At 46.4% G+C, this 16,192-nt stretch overlaps 1 protein-coding gene across 7 annotated transcripts in view; it reads right to left on the reverse strand.

Annotated features, from left to right (window-relative positions):
* Positions 1-573: 573 nt before the first annotated feature.
* EBF1 (EBF transcription factor 1) overlaps positions 574-16,192 on the reverse strand; it is a 385,753-nt gene continuing 370,134 nt past the window's right edge. For 4 of the 7 annotated variants that reach the window (XM_079771781.1, XM_079771780.1, XM_079771779.1 and 1 more), the window contains exons 13-16: positions 15,130-15,307; positions 14,419-14,598; positions 10,506-10,700; positions 574-2,947 (exon numbers count right to left, since the gene is read on the reverse strand). In XM_079771781.1, coding sequence (XP_079627907.1) covers positions 2,916-2,947; positions 10,506-10,700; positions 14,419-14,598; positions 15,130-15,307 — 585 coding nt within the window. In that variant the 3' untranslated portion in view covers positions 574-2,915. Of the gene's footprint in view, positions 2,948-9,649; positions 10,210-10,505; positions 10,701-14,418; positions 14,599-15,129; positions 15,308-16,192 lie in introns of those variants that run through there. The other 3 variants (XM_079771784.1, XM_079771783.1, XM_079771782.1) reach the window with 1 other exon arrangement.

The raw sequence follows: 16,192 nt of genomic DNA on the forward strand, positions 1-16,192 counted from the left end.
CCAGTCATCCAGAAGCTGTATTTTTCCCCCAAAACTGAAATCTTAGTTCTCTATTTCATCTTCTTCTTAAAGCCATATTCTGTATTTAGGGGAACATCGTTTACTTGTAAAAGTTTTATGTCGGAGAAAGAGGGTCAGAGGGCCAGAACGTCTTTTCATCTAATCAAATAGAGGCAACAAGACACAAATTAAACATATTTTAAAGGCTCTTTGGACTTTCAAGAGAAGTTCTAACCACTACACATGGCTGAAAGATGGGTGGCGTTTGTTGTCGGGGTCTGAGCCGGACACCTCACCAGCTGACCGGCCCTTCACAAACAGTTAAGGGGCTCACCAGACAAAATATGGCTTTAAATTGTACACTTCTTCAGGCCAGTGCTTACCACACGAATTCAGACAACCTTTCTGAGTACCGAGAAGCAATGCGTCCACCTTGCTTACATTTTCCAGTTTTTTATTATTATTATTAATCATCATTATTATTTCTCACCATGAAAAATCAGCTTTCCTCCCCTCCTCCCTTCCCTCCCGCAACTCCCCTCCCTCACCCACCCCAACCCATAAAAATCGCACTCTGATAGTCTAGTGAAAACCATTGCAAAATCCATATGGGGGCATGCACAGTTGCAGCATTGTTGTAAATTTCTTGCTCTACTAGAAAAAGTTACATTGTCTTAAGGTAACAAAACAGTTCTTTTGTGCTTTTCGATTTCTTTGTCTTTTTTTTTTTCTTTTTCTTTTTTCTTATAATGTTAGTGATGACTGACAGTTCTGGTGCACACTTACAATGTACAAGTGAAATGGATATGATTTGCATTGTTAAGGCATCCAATCTGCTGGTTTATATTTATGTGAAAGACAGAGGAAATATACAAGCAGACTTAAGAAAGAATGTTCATTGATTTCTATGAAGTTTCTCCCCCGAATTTAATGCACAAAATGCGTCACTCCAGAGGGAGAGGTTCCATGCATATTAATAGAGTAAAACAGCATTAGGGGGGTGTGTTTTTGTAAGCTTCCAAAGCAAAGGATACATTTTTTTAAATCTACAGAACTAAATGCTACAAGAATAATATGCTACTTTTTTTGCCATATATTGGAAAAAACTTCTTAACTTACAAATAATACAAAAATAGACAATGGCTTTGGGGAGGAAATTTAAAAAAATTGAAGCATGGTTTAAAACAATACTAAAATAACTATAAATGAAATGTTTAAAAATCACATTGGTACAGCTAATACAACTGTAGGTGACCAAACAAATACGCACTTTTCACATAGCAAACATACACAATAAAATAAATTGGGGGTGGGAGGAAAAGGAAGAAGGGGAAAGCAATGTACAAATTCCAAAGATAAATACATTATTTATATGGATATTTTACAAAATCCCCTTTAAAACAGAAAGCCTTTTCATTAACTTCGCAAGTATGTGCAAGCTAAAGGTAGTGAGCTTCTTTTTCCTTTGCAAAATATGCGGTAAAATCTGTTTGTGATATTGAAAAACTGTCTTAAGACATTAAAATGTATAAATAGAACAACAACTTTGGCAAAAAAAAAATCACAAAAAATCTACAGTATTTATAACTACATACAAAAACACAACCGCAAAGAAAAAAATAATATCAGGCAAATGCATCCTCATAGCTTCGCTGCATCTTTGCTATCAATTCTCATTTTTAAGAACACTTCCCAGATAATGAGAGCAAAAAATTGCCGTAGAACAGAAAACGATGTTTGGGAGGTCTCAACCTACTTCTCCTTTCTCCTCGATTCCTCTTACTCTCAATTCCAAAGCACTTACCTATCCTTTTAACCTACTCTGTTACCAATGGGAGGGGCCGCTGAGAGAGGCCCTGTCTCCTTCTCGGAGGGAAAAGGGAAATGCCTGCCATCTTGCCCTTGTCAGCTTTGGGAGGACCGGTGGGAAGTCCCCTTTAGGATGAGTAAACTTTTACCTTGTAAGTGGCGGGGGTGTCAGAGGGTATTTTGGCTTGATAACTGGAGGCATAATGTGGAATTCCGTGCCTGGACCCTGTTCCATAAAGACTCGAAGGAGGTTCTCACACAGTCCGTGTGCTCTCAAGAGGCCATCGGCTTCCCACGAAGTTGACATAATTAAAAGCGAGAATGATCTCAGGTTTAAATATGCAGTTTTTTAACCATCTGTCTAGAGGCACTGGATTTTTGTGTGGAAGGGAAACGTGTGATCACGTATCGGTCACTTTTTGACTCTCCAGGCTGCATTTATTTACACAGTTACTTAAGACAACGATACGAAAAGAGAGAAATAAGCTTGCACTGCTAAGGGGTGGCATGTTAAGTTAGATACTGAAAATGCAGTGTCTGAGCTAACTACCATTTGATATGCTTTAAGGCGCAAAAGCCGACTCTTAGTTTTCTAAAAATCTAACTGGCATTCCTATTCTGTCCCATACAAGCTTTTTTTTAATTTTCTTTTTTCTTTTTTTCTTTTTTTAACTTTTTTGTAAATATCACCACTTCATTCTCCCTTTACACGGCTTTAAAAACATCATAAATTAAAACATGGGGTCTTATTTATAGTGTCCCTTGTATACAGCTTTACGGTTTATAAAAGACAAATGACCGCAGAGTTAAGCTTTTTTAAAAAAAAAGAAAGAAAAGAAAAAGAGGATTTGCTTTTATCAACACAGAATAAATATATCCCCCAAACATCTGGGAGGTACAACTTGAACCAACACCCTGCACTCACAAGATCCCTTCCAACTTCAGTATTTGCAAGGTCGGTGATATTGTTTGTTTAAAAATCTGCAGTTATTGTGACTCCTCTGAAAAAGGCCTGAGTTAAAAGTTCCACTCTGGGACTTGTATCAGATTACTCTCTGTAGCAGAATCCAACCTCGTCATTAATAAAATTCTTCAAGGCAATTCTTTCACATGGGAGGAACAATCATGCCAGATATCGCTGTGGAAAGAGAAGACAAAAGTCAATGGTTTTGCCTCCAAACTTCTCACCACAAAAAAGCAAAACAAAAAGAAACACCCCCACACCACTATGTTGGTTGACTATTCACCACAAAAGTGCTCTTCTCCTCCCAGGAATATACAGGTACTTTATTAGGAACGATAATTACTATGCCAGCCTGGGTATGTGTCTTGAACAGAACAGAACAGAACAGAAGATTCTAAACACCCCTCCAAGTCTGATTTCCATTTTAAAACATCGCTGGGAAGGGGATCGTTTGAATACTGCCGGGGAAGTCACAGCCCCAAACCTTGCAGAACAGTGAGATTTTTCGATTTGTCACTCTTCTCTTTCTCCTTCACTTGCAGAAGCTAGAATGAAAACCTGGTCCATCCCAACTGCCAGCACTTTCCACAAAACACCATGGGTGTCTCCGTGCTCTGTTAGCTCCCAGACTGACGCCAGCGCCAGCAACCCAAGCACCTTCACGCCGTCCTCACGCTGGAGAGGCAGTGGCAGCTGCCACAGGCCTTGTCCATGGGCCTGTGAAGCTGGGAGACCGGGAAGAGGAGGAAGAGGAGGAGGAGGAGGAGAAAGCAGGTATGCATGAAATTCCAGAATGTCTCCTATACCACCGCTTCATCCAGGCTTCTAGAATGGTCTGCACCTGCCCCTAGAGAACTGTAGCCTTGGAAAGCTGGGGTGAGATCCTGGGAAAAGGGAAGGCTGTCAGTGTCATCAAACATCTCTCCCAGTGTTCAGTCAGGAGGCCACACGGTGTGTTGAGAAGAGCAGGGGATCCCACAGACCGGCTTTCTGCCTCCAGCCTCCCTGCCTGCCGAGTGGGGTCCCCTGAGGCATCTTCTTGTCCTCGGCCAGAAAACGTAGCTCGTCGGCATTTGCCGAGGCTGTGATATTGCCAGGCTTGTTGACAATTTAAGTAAAACTACATATGGGAAGTGCCTGGCCCCCCGTTCAGCTCCGAGGCAAGACCTCACAGGGATTAGTCGCTATTTTCTCTAACCCAACCTTCTGTGTTACTGAGCTGTGTGACCTTGGGTTCGTTGTTTAACTTCTCTGGGCTGATTCCTCTGATATCAAATAGGTACCCTGCCACCCAGCACACTTCCCATGATGGGTGTGAGGAATAAAGGGATGTGTCTGGAACGTAATTAGTGAGCGTGGCAGCTTTGAAATACGCAGAGATGAGAGCCGTGCTTTCATTAGAAGCAAGGGGCGGCCATCATTGCCGCTCAGTGGTGGCTTAGCGTGCTGTCAAGCAGAGAAAGTCATTGCTTTTATTTTTTTATTGGCAATTCTACATTTAAATTAACGTTCTTATCAGTGATGACTGCATCTAGGAAGTGACCCTTTTCATTTCCCAAATCTCAGGTCTGGAGGAATGTGCCATTAAAAAACACACTGGACCCCAATTAACACAAACTGCAGTAGATACACAGGGGGAGGCTAGGTGGGGCTCGGAGCCCTGCAGGGTGAGGGGTGCGGATGGGGGTGGAGGCACACACACCCGGTGCCTCCCCTCCCCCACCCCTGACATTTTAGATTCAATTAAAAAATAAGTATTTTGCCAAACACTTTTTCCGTTAATTTTTAAACCCATCTGTATTCACAAGGAAATTTAATCCACATGTTTCTGATTCATTTACACGTAAATCATCCAAATGTTGTTTTGCAAGAGCCAGTTTGCAGTCCAAAAGCTCCTGGAGCCTTTTTCTTAAGCCCTCAAAAGCCATTTTTCTTAGAAACAGGAAGTGCCTCTTGCCAAATGCAGACCAACTTAAACCCCCAAAGAGTTGGGATCAGTTGGAAATGCAAGTCCCCCTAAGAGTCCACTGAGCCCTGTTTGACTGAAACAGGGAGCTCCATATTTCAATCCATGCCTTAACTTGAGAATTCAAGACGTTTGTAGCTCCAAAGGCGAGGGGTAGGGGGTCTCCACGTAGTGCCTGCTCAGCACCCCCACTTCCGTGAGGACCTTTCTGTCCAGGCTGGAGGGGAGCCCAGTCACCCTGAGCAAAGGCAGACCTTTCTGAGCTTATGGCAAAAAGAAGCAAGCCGCCTCCTGCCTCCCCCCAAAATCTACTGTGTGCCTGGCATTGAAGGGCAATTTCCCCACAGCACAGCCAGGTAGCGGGGCAGAGGCAATATGGTGCGAAGCAAAGTGGAAACTGACAAGCTTTCTGCTAATTTGGTCAATGGATTCAGCCATTCAGCCACCATTGATCAGCTGGGGCCTGAAACGATCCCATTTGGATGTGCAGAACTAAAAAAATCTAAGTGTTTTGGTTCCTGGCATGATGTGTTAGGATAATTAGATTAAACCTCCACCAGGGCCATGTTAAGCATTATAAAGCAAGGCTGACTGGTGTGCTAGTCCACAGCCAACCACTCTTCTTACTCTGGAATGCAGGGATGGCCAACTCCAGTGCCCTGAGAGCCCAGGCTGGAAGGAAGCGCCCTGAGCAGGGCTTGAGCTGACTCCGCCCAGGGCACACCTTCCTTAGAGGGGCCAGGGACTCGGCTCCCACCAGACGCCGCTGTGCAGGAATGCCTGCTCCGAGCCACCAGAGCTGAGCTATTTCAAGACAAGGTAAAGGTGTGGATTTAAAAAACTAAATAGCTCAGTTTACATAGGGTTGGCAAATAATTAAAATCAAACAAGCAAACATATCTGAGGCCATCCAGCGGGTGGCTTTGGTCTGCCACACTTCGCTGGCCCTCAGACCTCTCTCCCGAAGAAGTCCCATGTGTACCTACACCCAGAATTCTGCATACGCCATCGGGGTTACAGCTCGCTATATCTCGCCTGCGACTTCCTAAAGTCCAGCGCAGAACCCTTACTGATGGGTACATTTTGGGAAAACATCGTCGTTTGTGGCCTCTGAGCTCAGACACCTCTAAAGAGGCCGTTTCATAAACAAACTTCACTGCAGACTGCAGGGGCGCCCCCGGAGCTCCCGGGAGCCATTTGCCTGTGTCTGTGCTGCAATCCTCAGGATTGCTTATGTGGGTGACAGGGCTGGGTGTCTGAAGCTTGGAATGTTCCAGAAACGCCGCTGGCATGTTGAGTTACCCAAGATCTCCATGAGGACATGACACTCGCAGAGAGCCCCACGGGCCAAATTATCACAAGACGGAGGGCACTGCCATCCTCCCCGGCAGCTGGGTGACCATGTCCAGTGACAGGAGCCCGGAGGACTATTGGTGTGAAAGGCAGTGCTTTATTTTTTTTTTCAGTATAGTTTTCACGTTTGGTAAAAACAAAGCAAAATAGAAAGTTTTGCCGAGCTGGGGGTCTCTGGAGCATGGGCTTCCTTGAACCACCATATGAGTAAAGTAAGTCTTAGGAGCTAACCAGGAATAGAATAAGGGAAGACCTTACACAAATGGAACACGTGCTAAAAAAAAAAAGAAAAAAGACAATTCTACAGGGTTCACTACTGGACAGCATGGCACCCCAAGTCGGGTGAGCCTGGCCAGTCTGAGTTTCAGCCAAGCAGGGGAGGAAAAATCTCAGTATGTGGGTGTTCTGGCCTTTTGTTTTATATATATTATATATATGTTTTGTTTTTCTCACTTGAGGATATTTTTTCCTTTGCTCTTCAGAGAGAGTGGAAGGGGAGAGAGAGAAGAGAGAAACACTTCAACTGGCTGCCTCCTGACGTGCCCAGACTAGGGACGGGGAGTGAACCTGCAACCCAGGTACGTGTCCTTGACGAAGAATCAAACCCACAACCCTTCAGTGTGGGCCGACGCTCTAACCACTGAGTGCACCAGCCACGGTCGGCCTTTCATTTTTAACTTTTCGCTGCCCAGATTGTCAGGGACTTGGTTAGGGTTTAAAATCACAACACTGGGGGGAGGAGATGGGGGGGGGGTAATGGCACAGTGCCAGCCTTCTCCGGGTTGCCCCTCTCTTGATTATAGAAGTCCTTCCTCTAGGCCTGAGATTGCAGAGAATCCCTGTTCGGGGGCCGTGGCTTTGGGAGAAGGGGAGGATGTCTCCAGGACAATGAGCATGCTAGGTGACTCAAGTCTGCCCTATGAGAGCGGCACGCCGGGGAGTCTAGCATCGGGACTTGCCAATGGCTTTCCCTAGAAAAGAAGGGAAGATGTCTCTGCCTTTCCCAAAGGTTTTCGTGGATGTTCACTGGCTTTAACATTCGGAAAGGCGTTCTATGGGCAAAGAGGCTTGGAAAACATTTGGTTGTTTGGCTGCAGGACGGCTCAGGGCCCTTCGTGCACTTCGGTGCATTATGGATCCCCAAGACAGCAATCCAGTAAGGACCATTATCTGGACATGTTTCACCACAACATGTAAACCGGTTTTTAACAGAACATCTTCTGAGGCTCCGGAAGGACTGAGATTAAGAGTCACCTCAAAAATTTCTCAAGACATACGATAAATTGTCAAAGGTCTTGCCTCCCTGGGAGAGAAAGCCAGCTGGGATCATAGTGGAAACTCTGAGTGATCAGATGTATGTAAAGAATGGGGCGAATGACTTCCTGTGAAGGACTTCCTGCACCAGGGTGCTGGGGGGCTTACTGGTGACGGCACATGACTCTCTGGCTCAGGTTTCCCTAATCCTTCTGCTTCAGTGCCCCTTCCTCCATGTCCTTTTGTCCGAATCCTATCTGCCCTTCACCCACGGGCCATTTCAAAGGCAACCCTCTCCAGTAGGCTGGTAGGCACGCTCCCTAATCTTTCCCTTTGAGCTTCCGCAGCATGGTGTCCAGCCTCGCCCCAGACAGACCTGCCTTCATTCCTGTGGTGTTTGTTGCATTGATCTTCATAGGGAACTTTTTAAGGTCAGGACGGTGTAGTCTACATGAGCCTAACTCAGAGGCTTGACTGTAGTGTAGCCATAGAGCATAAGGATTTACAATGGTCGGTCTGCCTACTTGCTAGCTGTGTAACACTCAATGAGCTATCTTGGCTATAAGTCTCGGTTTCTGCATCTGTAAAATGGGGACAATAAACAGTGTACATCAAAGGGTGGTGGGGAGGTTGAGACAATGCAGAAGCCAGGCTGGGATCAAGCTCTCCCATGTGAGTGGCTGTGATCATCATAACCTCCATCATGGGAGGCTGCTGTGCTTCTTTCTCGGGGAATAGCGGGGCTTCGGTCACTAGCAGAGGATAAGGAAGGGATGCTGGGGATAAGGTCTTTAAGAAGTTGGCTTTATAGAAAAAAACAGAATGGTACAATTAGCCGAGTGGTGGTTGGAGGTAATAGGCCTTTAAAATACTTAAGCAGCCTATGTGTGTCACCTCTAATCTTGTTTACATGGTCAATTTGCTTAACCAACTCTTCCTGTGTCACTTGTCCTGCCTTAATGATCACCATCCTGAACTAGGGGCGTCCAAAGGAAGCAGGTGTTACTGTAACAATGAGAAGGAGAAGGAGGAACATAACACGCCAGAGGTTCTTACCTGCAATTCTACAACCCGCTATGTCCTTTTCTACAGAAGAAGTGGGATTCAGAGAGCGAAAGATGAAGTAATCTTTGGTTCTAGTTCTAGGAGCCCAGAGTCTGACTGCCACTTACTTGGGGAGATCCAGGCCCCATGCAGGAGCTTCCTGGACTGTGTGCAGAGGGTGTGCGGGGTCCTGCCAGGTGAGTGTATTGGTTGGGAGTGGAGCAGACAGGGGGTAGGATGGAAGATGGCATCAGAATTGACTTTTAATTTCTCTACTCATACCTCCCCCACAGCCACCCCCCAAAAGTAGGGACGCTTGGTCCATGACAGTGTCAGAAAAACAAAAACCACCAGCAAGAATCTCCTGGACACATGTTCAATCAGAAGGAAAGGATAGTGCACTCCAGAGTTACCCTCAAACTCTCCACGCTCTGCATCTTAGACAGAAAGGGGTGGGTAACCAGAAATAGGGGGGAATCTCATTACTTCTGGAGTCTGTGCAGACGGGGGCGGGGGGTGCACAAACGTAGTATGTGTCCCTGTCTTGAAGCCCTTTCATCGTTACACACACACCTATACTACCAGATGTTCCCTGAATCCAGAAGTTCTAAAACCTGGGCCAAATCCCCATTTTCCATCCTTTATTTCTCCTGCCTTGCTCAGCATGGCATGAAAAGGTGATCAGTACTACCTGTGTGACCTTGAACAAACTGGGCCTTAATTTCCCCATCTCTACAATGGGGATAGTGCTGACCTCATAGGGTTTTCAGAATCAATGTAAGCTTCCACCAAGGTAAAGTGTCCAGCACAGAGTACACGTGTATATGAATATAAATATACATGCAATTATACATAAGAAGCAGGGACGAGAGGTCCCAAACAAGTCTGCTGCCCTCCATCAGTGACCAGGAGTGTGACAGGGAGGCACCATAGGGAGCTGTGTAAGCCAGGGGTTAGGGCCACAGACCCTGCTGGGTTTACATTCATCCCCACAGTTGACTGGCTAGGCCTGTGAGCAGGTATTTACTCTCCTTATGCTTCAGTGTTACCATCTGTACAACGGAGACCATAATAGTCCTCATATTTCATCAGGGAGATGTGAGGATCAAGCAAGACAAAGCATGCTCAGTCTTTAGCACATGCCTCTTGTGTGCTGAACAAATGGTAGCAGATCGTTTAATTGATCATTTAATATTTCTCTGCCAGCTGCCTTAGGAACCCTGGACACATCTGTTTTACACCCCAACCCCCCGAGTAGTAAAGTGCCTGGGAGATGGAAAGAGGAGATGAATGTCTGAGCCTGAGTTTGAAACCAGCTTCGGCCATACCATGCACTTTGGAGATCATGCACTTTGACTGTGAGTACCTCCCACACAGCCTGCTGTGGGAAAAAGAATGAGGTGGTGCAGGTCCACACCACGACACCAGCACATGAGAAAAATGTAAGAAGTGGTGGACTCGTTTTACAAATGTGGGTGTTATTTTTCTCAATGAACAAAAAGGTCACTTTAACTCTTGGTGACTCTATTGTTTTCTATATTCCATGACAGGGAAGAGACTGAACAATTTTAATGAATACTCTAGTGGTGTATTGGGGTTTTGGGTTGCCAGTAGAAAGTCTTGAGCTTTTGTCCTATGCTGCTCTAAGGTCAGGGCTCTGATCAGGCCGTGGCTCACCCCCTCCCTGTTATCAGCCCCACACACATTCACCCTGACACAGCCAACCAGAAGGGAAGGTTGAGTGACCTACTTCAGGAGAAGGCCAGTCCCGGGAGAGACCCTGCAGTGGAGAACTTGCTAGAGTCCACAAAAGACTGGTCTGATTATGGCAACCACAGGGAATGAAAGAGGAGAAAAGAAAAATGGCATTAGTAAACGGAAACAGTATTCTCGAGCAAATCCCGGGCCTGAGCACAATTCCTGGAGTTGGAAAGAGGGCGGCTCAGGCAAGCCCAGCAGAGGAGGGCTGTGGCCAGGGCCAAGGAGAGTGAACACAGAACAGAAGAGATGAGGGCAGAGGGAAGCTGGTCCCCTCTGCAGCAGGAGCACATCTGCTTCAGGCCTGGGAGGGTGGAGTCAGGGCATCTGGTTGGCCTGGTGGGGCCTGGGGCTTACCTTGCAGGCTGTTCCCATTGGTGCTGGTGCAGGTGGGAGGCGGGGAGGTCTGGGGTCTGACGACTGGTGCGAAAGCACTCTTCTGTTTCACGGCGGAGACCATGTTGGCTGGTGAGAAGGAGAAGATGCCGGAGGAGCTGCTGCAGTTGGAGGGGAGGCTTGTGGAAGAGGCCATGGTGGGGCTGGATGGCACAACTGGGAGAGGCAATGGGAAAGCAGAGATTAGCAGCTCTCCTGGCATCCCAACGCAAGGTGGCTCAGACTGCCCCTCCAGCATGAGCCTTCCCCGAACGCTCAGGAGCTGGTCTGCTTTCACCATTTGGTACAGGTACTTGGCACGTGCTACCTTCAGTTGGTGGTGATCTTTGAGTTTATTGTGGGTCTACTATGTGCCAGGAGCATGCTAGGCACTGGGGTGCCCCAGGCCAGGAAACAAAGTGCTCTTACAAGGGTTAGGGTAGCACAAAATAGCAACAAAAGTGAGCCTGGCCAACTCTGTAGAGGTAGGAAAGGGAAACCAGAGAAGGCTTCACAGAGGAGGTGTCAGGGAAAGCATTCCTGGTGGAGCCTAACCTGAGGTTCTAGCCAAGGGGTTGGGGATATGAGGTAGAAGGAGGCCAGCCTGGGAGTACATGGTCACTGCCCGAATGAGAGGGTGTGAAGAGGAAGGGTGATGCAGGCACTGACAGCGGGAGGTGTGGATGTGTGGGTCCCTTTTCTCCCCACGATGGTATGGGTTCCTTAAGAATATGATTGTACCTTGATGCTCCACAGCACAGAGATAGGTGGGTAGGAGGCAAGGTGGACAAATAGACTGTCACGTGCAACCTTTGTAGCTAATGCAGAACTACAAGTCAACATTCCAAATCCCGTCTATGAAGTGGAATGTAAATGTTTGTGAATTAACAAGCAGTATGATAGGAGGAGTCTTATGTAAATACTCCCAGTCTGGTAGTAGTGGGATGTGGATTATCAATGATGGGAGAACTGATGTGGGCAATTCAGAGATAAAGAACACCTAGCTGCTTGGGAATACGAAAGAGTTTGGGAGACACACCTTCTCTACCAACAATGGTCCTCTCATCTTTTGCTGGTCACTAATCATCGCTTGATTACTTTAAGAGACAGAGATTTTGCACCCTCTAAGTCCTCTACAACTCAAGACTAGTATCTCCATCTATTCCCCTTCTAGCTCCATCATCTCCTAGGAAGAGTATGAATGCTGTCCAGTGATTCCCAGGCACTTCATTCAAATTCTAGGTACTTCCTTCTACTGTGTTATTTCTCCTATTATGTCATGAACATTATCTATTGCTTTATCATTCAGAAGACATCTTCCCATCTTTTTCAGCTTATGTCATTGGCTAAGCAAGTTAAGTTGGGGCCTATTACATCCTTTTTACACCTGAGCCAATGGAGCCGGCTGGAACTCAGAAAACAGTAGCGTGGCTCGCCCAAGGGCCATAGCTAGAATGGTGAAGCCAGGAACCACACCCCAACTCAGTGCTCTTTCTACCACACCGTCCTGCAGAGGAAAAAGAGCCAGGGGAATAGGCTCCCCTCCCAGGAGCCCACCCGACTCCCAGGGGCTGCGGAGGTGGGCTTACCCTTGGCCTATTGACTTGAGAAAGTGGGAATCAAATTGGTCACAGGCAGCAGTTGCCAGCGGGGAAGTGATCCCTCGCAACGGGCTCTCGGTGGCACACAATCGAAGGCCCTGAATGCCTTATACAGCAGAACACACAGCCGCCATCCTCAGAGTTTCCACAAACATTTCCTAAACTGTACTTTTTCTTTTAATGAGGCCAGCGTTTTTATACATCTCCTAGGATTTGTAAATGTGAAAATACGCTCAATAATAACACCCATTTAAATCGCAAAACCCCTGCACTGGAGGTTTGGTTTTTAAATATTCCTAGACTTGAAATCCTGCTGGTTTACCGAGGAAGGCAATTAATCTCATTGGCAAATAAGAGGGTGATGTGTATTTAGGGGTGGGGAGTGTGAGCAGAGAGAGGGGTGAGAGATAGTCAAGCAGTTCCATTTGTTACGACGTTATTAGTTACCAGCCAGCACACCAGAAAGTGTGCTCACCAGTGGAATGTCTTATTTTACTTTTTTTTTTTTATCCTGCGAGGGATTTTTCAACATGAGTGGTTTATGAATAATTAAGTCTTATGGAAGCAAAAATTTGAATCTGCTGGGCTTGGTGTTTATTGTTTTATTTGCATTTATGCAGATGAAACCGTCCCATCTGAGAGCTTATTTGAGAATTTAATACTATATTTGTGAGCACTAAGGAAATCAATTAATGGAAATTAAGTGTTCGAAGTTTCCCGGGCTGACAGATGCAATCTCAGGCTGAAGTCGCTCGGTGTCTGCGCGGGCTTGAGAAGATGGAGCAATCCAAGCACCTTAAATTGAATTGCTACCATATAGCAATTAGTTTATTGATTTAATTAAGAGTGCCACCTTTTAATTTTCAGGTCATGATGGAAACATTTTCTGATTGAGTAGATGGGAGAACACTGAACTGATAGATCTATGAGGAACAACCTTCTCATGAATCAAAATCTACATGGAACTGGCCCTCAACGTCGACTCTCGAGCAGACAGACATAATGTAAGCGCGTTATTGGGGGGGAAATTCTAAATGTTCAACAAGCTGATGATTCCAAACAAAGTAGAAATATTTAGCACACACTGAGCCCAGAAAGCAAAAGGCCCTAAGTATTGCTTTCAGAAATAACTTTGAAACTTTACAAGGATTATCACTCTCCACATTTCCACCATAAGAGACAGCATCACTTTCAGTATTTTTAGCTAAACATGATTTTTTTAAAAAAAAATCATGTATATTCTTTCATTGAACAATACATCCTCTTTTCCTACAAATGCCTAAGAGTTTGGCCACATTTCACACAACAAGGGTCACCACACTGTCCAAGATGAACTTGGTTGTCTATATAAATATCCTCAGACGGAGACCAAGAGAATGTAGAGACACATCACATGACATTTTACATGTAACCAGTCCATTTAGGCTTTTTAGGTGCAATCTAAATGTGGTACCAAAAAATATCCTAAGGTACACTTCTTTAAGACAAGAGCCAAGAACATTTCTTGTGTCTGTGTGTGTTTCCTGTGCCAGGTTTTTGGAAAAAATAAAGTGTATTTTTTTCATTGGTTGGTGTGTTTTTTTAAGTGCATATCAAACACAAAGGGGAAAAAATTCCAACCATTAAAACAACAAAGGAAATCAGATTTCCCCAGAGCTGTCAGAAGGAACCCAGTCCTGCCAGCCCATTGTCGACCTCTGACCTCTAGAACTCAAGGTAATAAAGTTGTGTTGTTTTTAGGCACTAAAAACAAAGGAGTCATATTCCTAAAGGAAGAGAGTTTAAGTTTTAGACTATTGTTACTGTGCTGTAGTATTACCTGCCCCCTCACTATTATCATTATGATTAGTACTTAGATTCACTGCATGTGCCTCTCATGGGTCAGGCACCAGGGACAACTCATGGCATGCATTCTTTTATCAAAGTCTCACAACAACTCTATGGGGTGGAGGCTAGTTCCTCCCCATTTTACAGACCAAAAAACTGAGACTTGGAGAGGAGATCAGCTTCCCGGGGCCACCAGTTAGTGACCTGTCTCCATCTGATTCCAAGCTTGGGTTCTTGCCATGATATCATACTGCTGCTTTGGGTTGCAGCCAAGTTCTGATGGTTAGGGCGGTTTTGCGGGGAGGCAGAAGTGTCTGATGGAAACAGTGCTGCCCCCAGCAGCACCACCTGGGTCAATGCTGGGCTGGCAGGGCACTGACCAGACAGCTGCACAGTGGGCCACACAGCACAAGGCTGAGTTCCCTGCAGAAAGCATGCAGAAACATAGGACACACATCTGTACTTACTGGCATAGGGTGAGTTGGCAGCCGAGCCGTTGAGGAAGGTCGGGGAGCCACCCAAATTGGACATGGCGGCTGTGCCGTATCCATTCATGCTTGTGGTGACGGAGTTATAGTTGGTCTGCTGGGGGGTGGTGCTCGGCACGTACCCGTGTGGTGAGACGCTGCTCGAGTTGCGGGTGAAACCTGAGGGGCGGGGACAAAACCAGGGGTGAGGGTGGCAGTCCTGGAAGACGGGGCAGGGAATGGCTGTCCCCACGTTGTGCCCCGGACAGAAAGGGTTGGTGTTGCTGGCTCTGATTAAAATGGGAAGCCAGCAAAGGCACATTTTTAGGAGATCATAAATACTTAGCAGGGCCCTGAGAAGTGGCAATGCAGGGCCCATAAATCATCATTTTGGAGCAGAAATAAATCCCAATTTACAAGATGTACCCTGAAGTGAACAGGCTCCTATTCCCTGGGTGCGAATGCTGTGCTTTGGCCCCTCAGAACTTTAATTCCCTCCCTCTTTGCGGTCTGTCACTCTTGGTTTATGGTGAGAAGTCTGGTGCAGCGGTGGCTCCAGGCACGCATCTCAACAGCCCCGTCTACCAGCTTCCCCGACAAAATGCCACAACGGTGCCTGATGCACACTGACGAGGAATCTCCCCTTTTGGTTCGTAGCTTCAGGTCTGGAAGGGACAGGGGAACAGGGAGGAAGAAGAGCAGGCTCCTGACCCTGGTTGGTGGCCTGCGAGGCCTCGGAGACATTGACGGCCAGTTGTCCACTGAAGGAATTCACGCCCATCATGCCCGCATGGACCGAAGTGTTAGTGAGGGCTGGGAGCTGGCTGTGGTTGCGGGGGACACTGTACAGGGCCTCTGCGATGTCAGCCGCTCTCTTCAGAATAATCTCCTGGGAAGTAAGAGGAGCACCCCCATTAGCTACCCCATCACACCCCAGTGACGCCACGGTCAGCGGCTCACTGTGGACCATGCTCCGGGCTTCCCATGGATAATGGCATTAACTTCTGCACCCGTCTCTGCAAACCTCCGGGTTTAGTCTCTTCGTCATCACCCCCATATCACAAATGGGGGGGACTCACCTATTTAAGGACAGAGTTGGGCTGTAGAGCCCTGTCTGTCTGACTTGGGAAGCCCATTATTGAAGCCTTCCCTCCACACCACCTCACAGTCTATGACAGCTCCCTGGGAACACACAGAACGCGGAGGCTATACTAGTACACCGCACACGCACGCGCACACTGCATCCCCCTCTCCTACTGAAGTTTGGGGCAGGTTATGGATAACTCTCTGGGTCCCTGAGTATTAGTGGGACTGTGTCCCCTTCACATTGACTCAGGTGGCACAAAAAGAGTGAATAATTTGTCCGACTCATACTTGCATCCTCATACAAGAATGTGCTCTATGAAATAGAGGAAGATGGTTATATTCAGATCTTGTTATACTTTTTAGGAGAAGAAATTAAACCCTTTTCCCCCTCCTCAATTGGCTTGAAAACCCTGAGGAATAAAATAAAGCACCAGTAACTGTCTCCCTCCATCATGAAGTACATTCCCACAGAAGATTTCGTTTTAAACAGAATGCCTCTTCTGGTAAGGAAAATGATCACAGTAGAAAAGGCAATAACAAATTTTACAAAAGAAGAGAGAAGAATTGAATGGCTTTGCAACGTGATGTGTCTGAATGGCTTAAACACTGAACTCGTGCAAGGGGCTTTTATAGGTCCGTACATTTCCATTACACCAAGGAATCTGAGACCTTACACTGAATGTGGAGC

Source organism: Cnephaeus nilssonii, assembly GCF_951640355.1.
Source record: "Cnephaeus nilssonii genome assembly, chromosome: 5".
Classification (NCBI taxonomy): Eukaryota; Metazoa; Chordata; class Mammalia; order Chiroptera; family Vespertilionidae; genus Cnephaeus; species Cnephaeus nilssonii.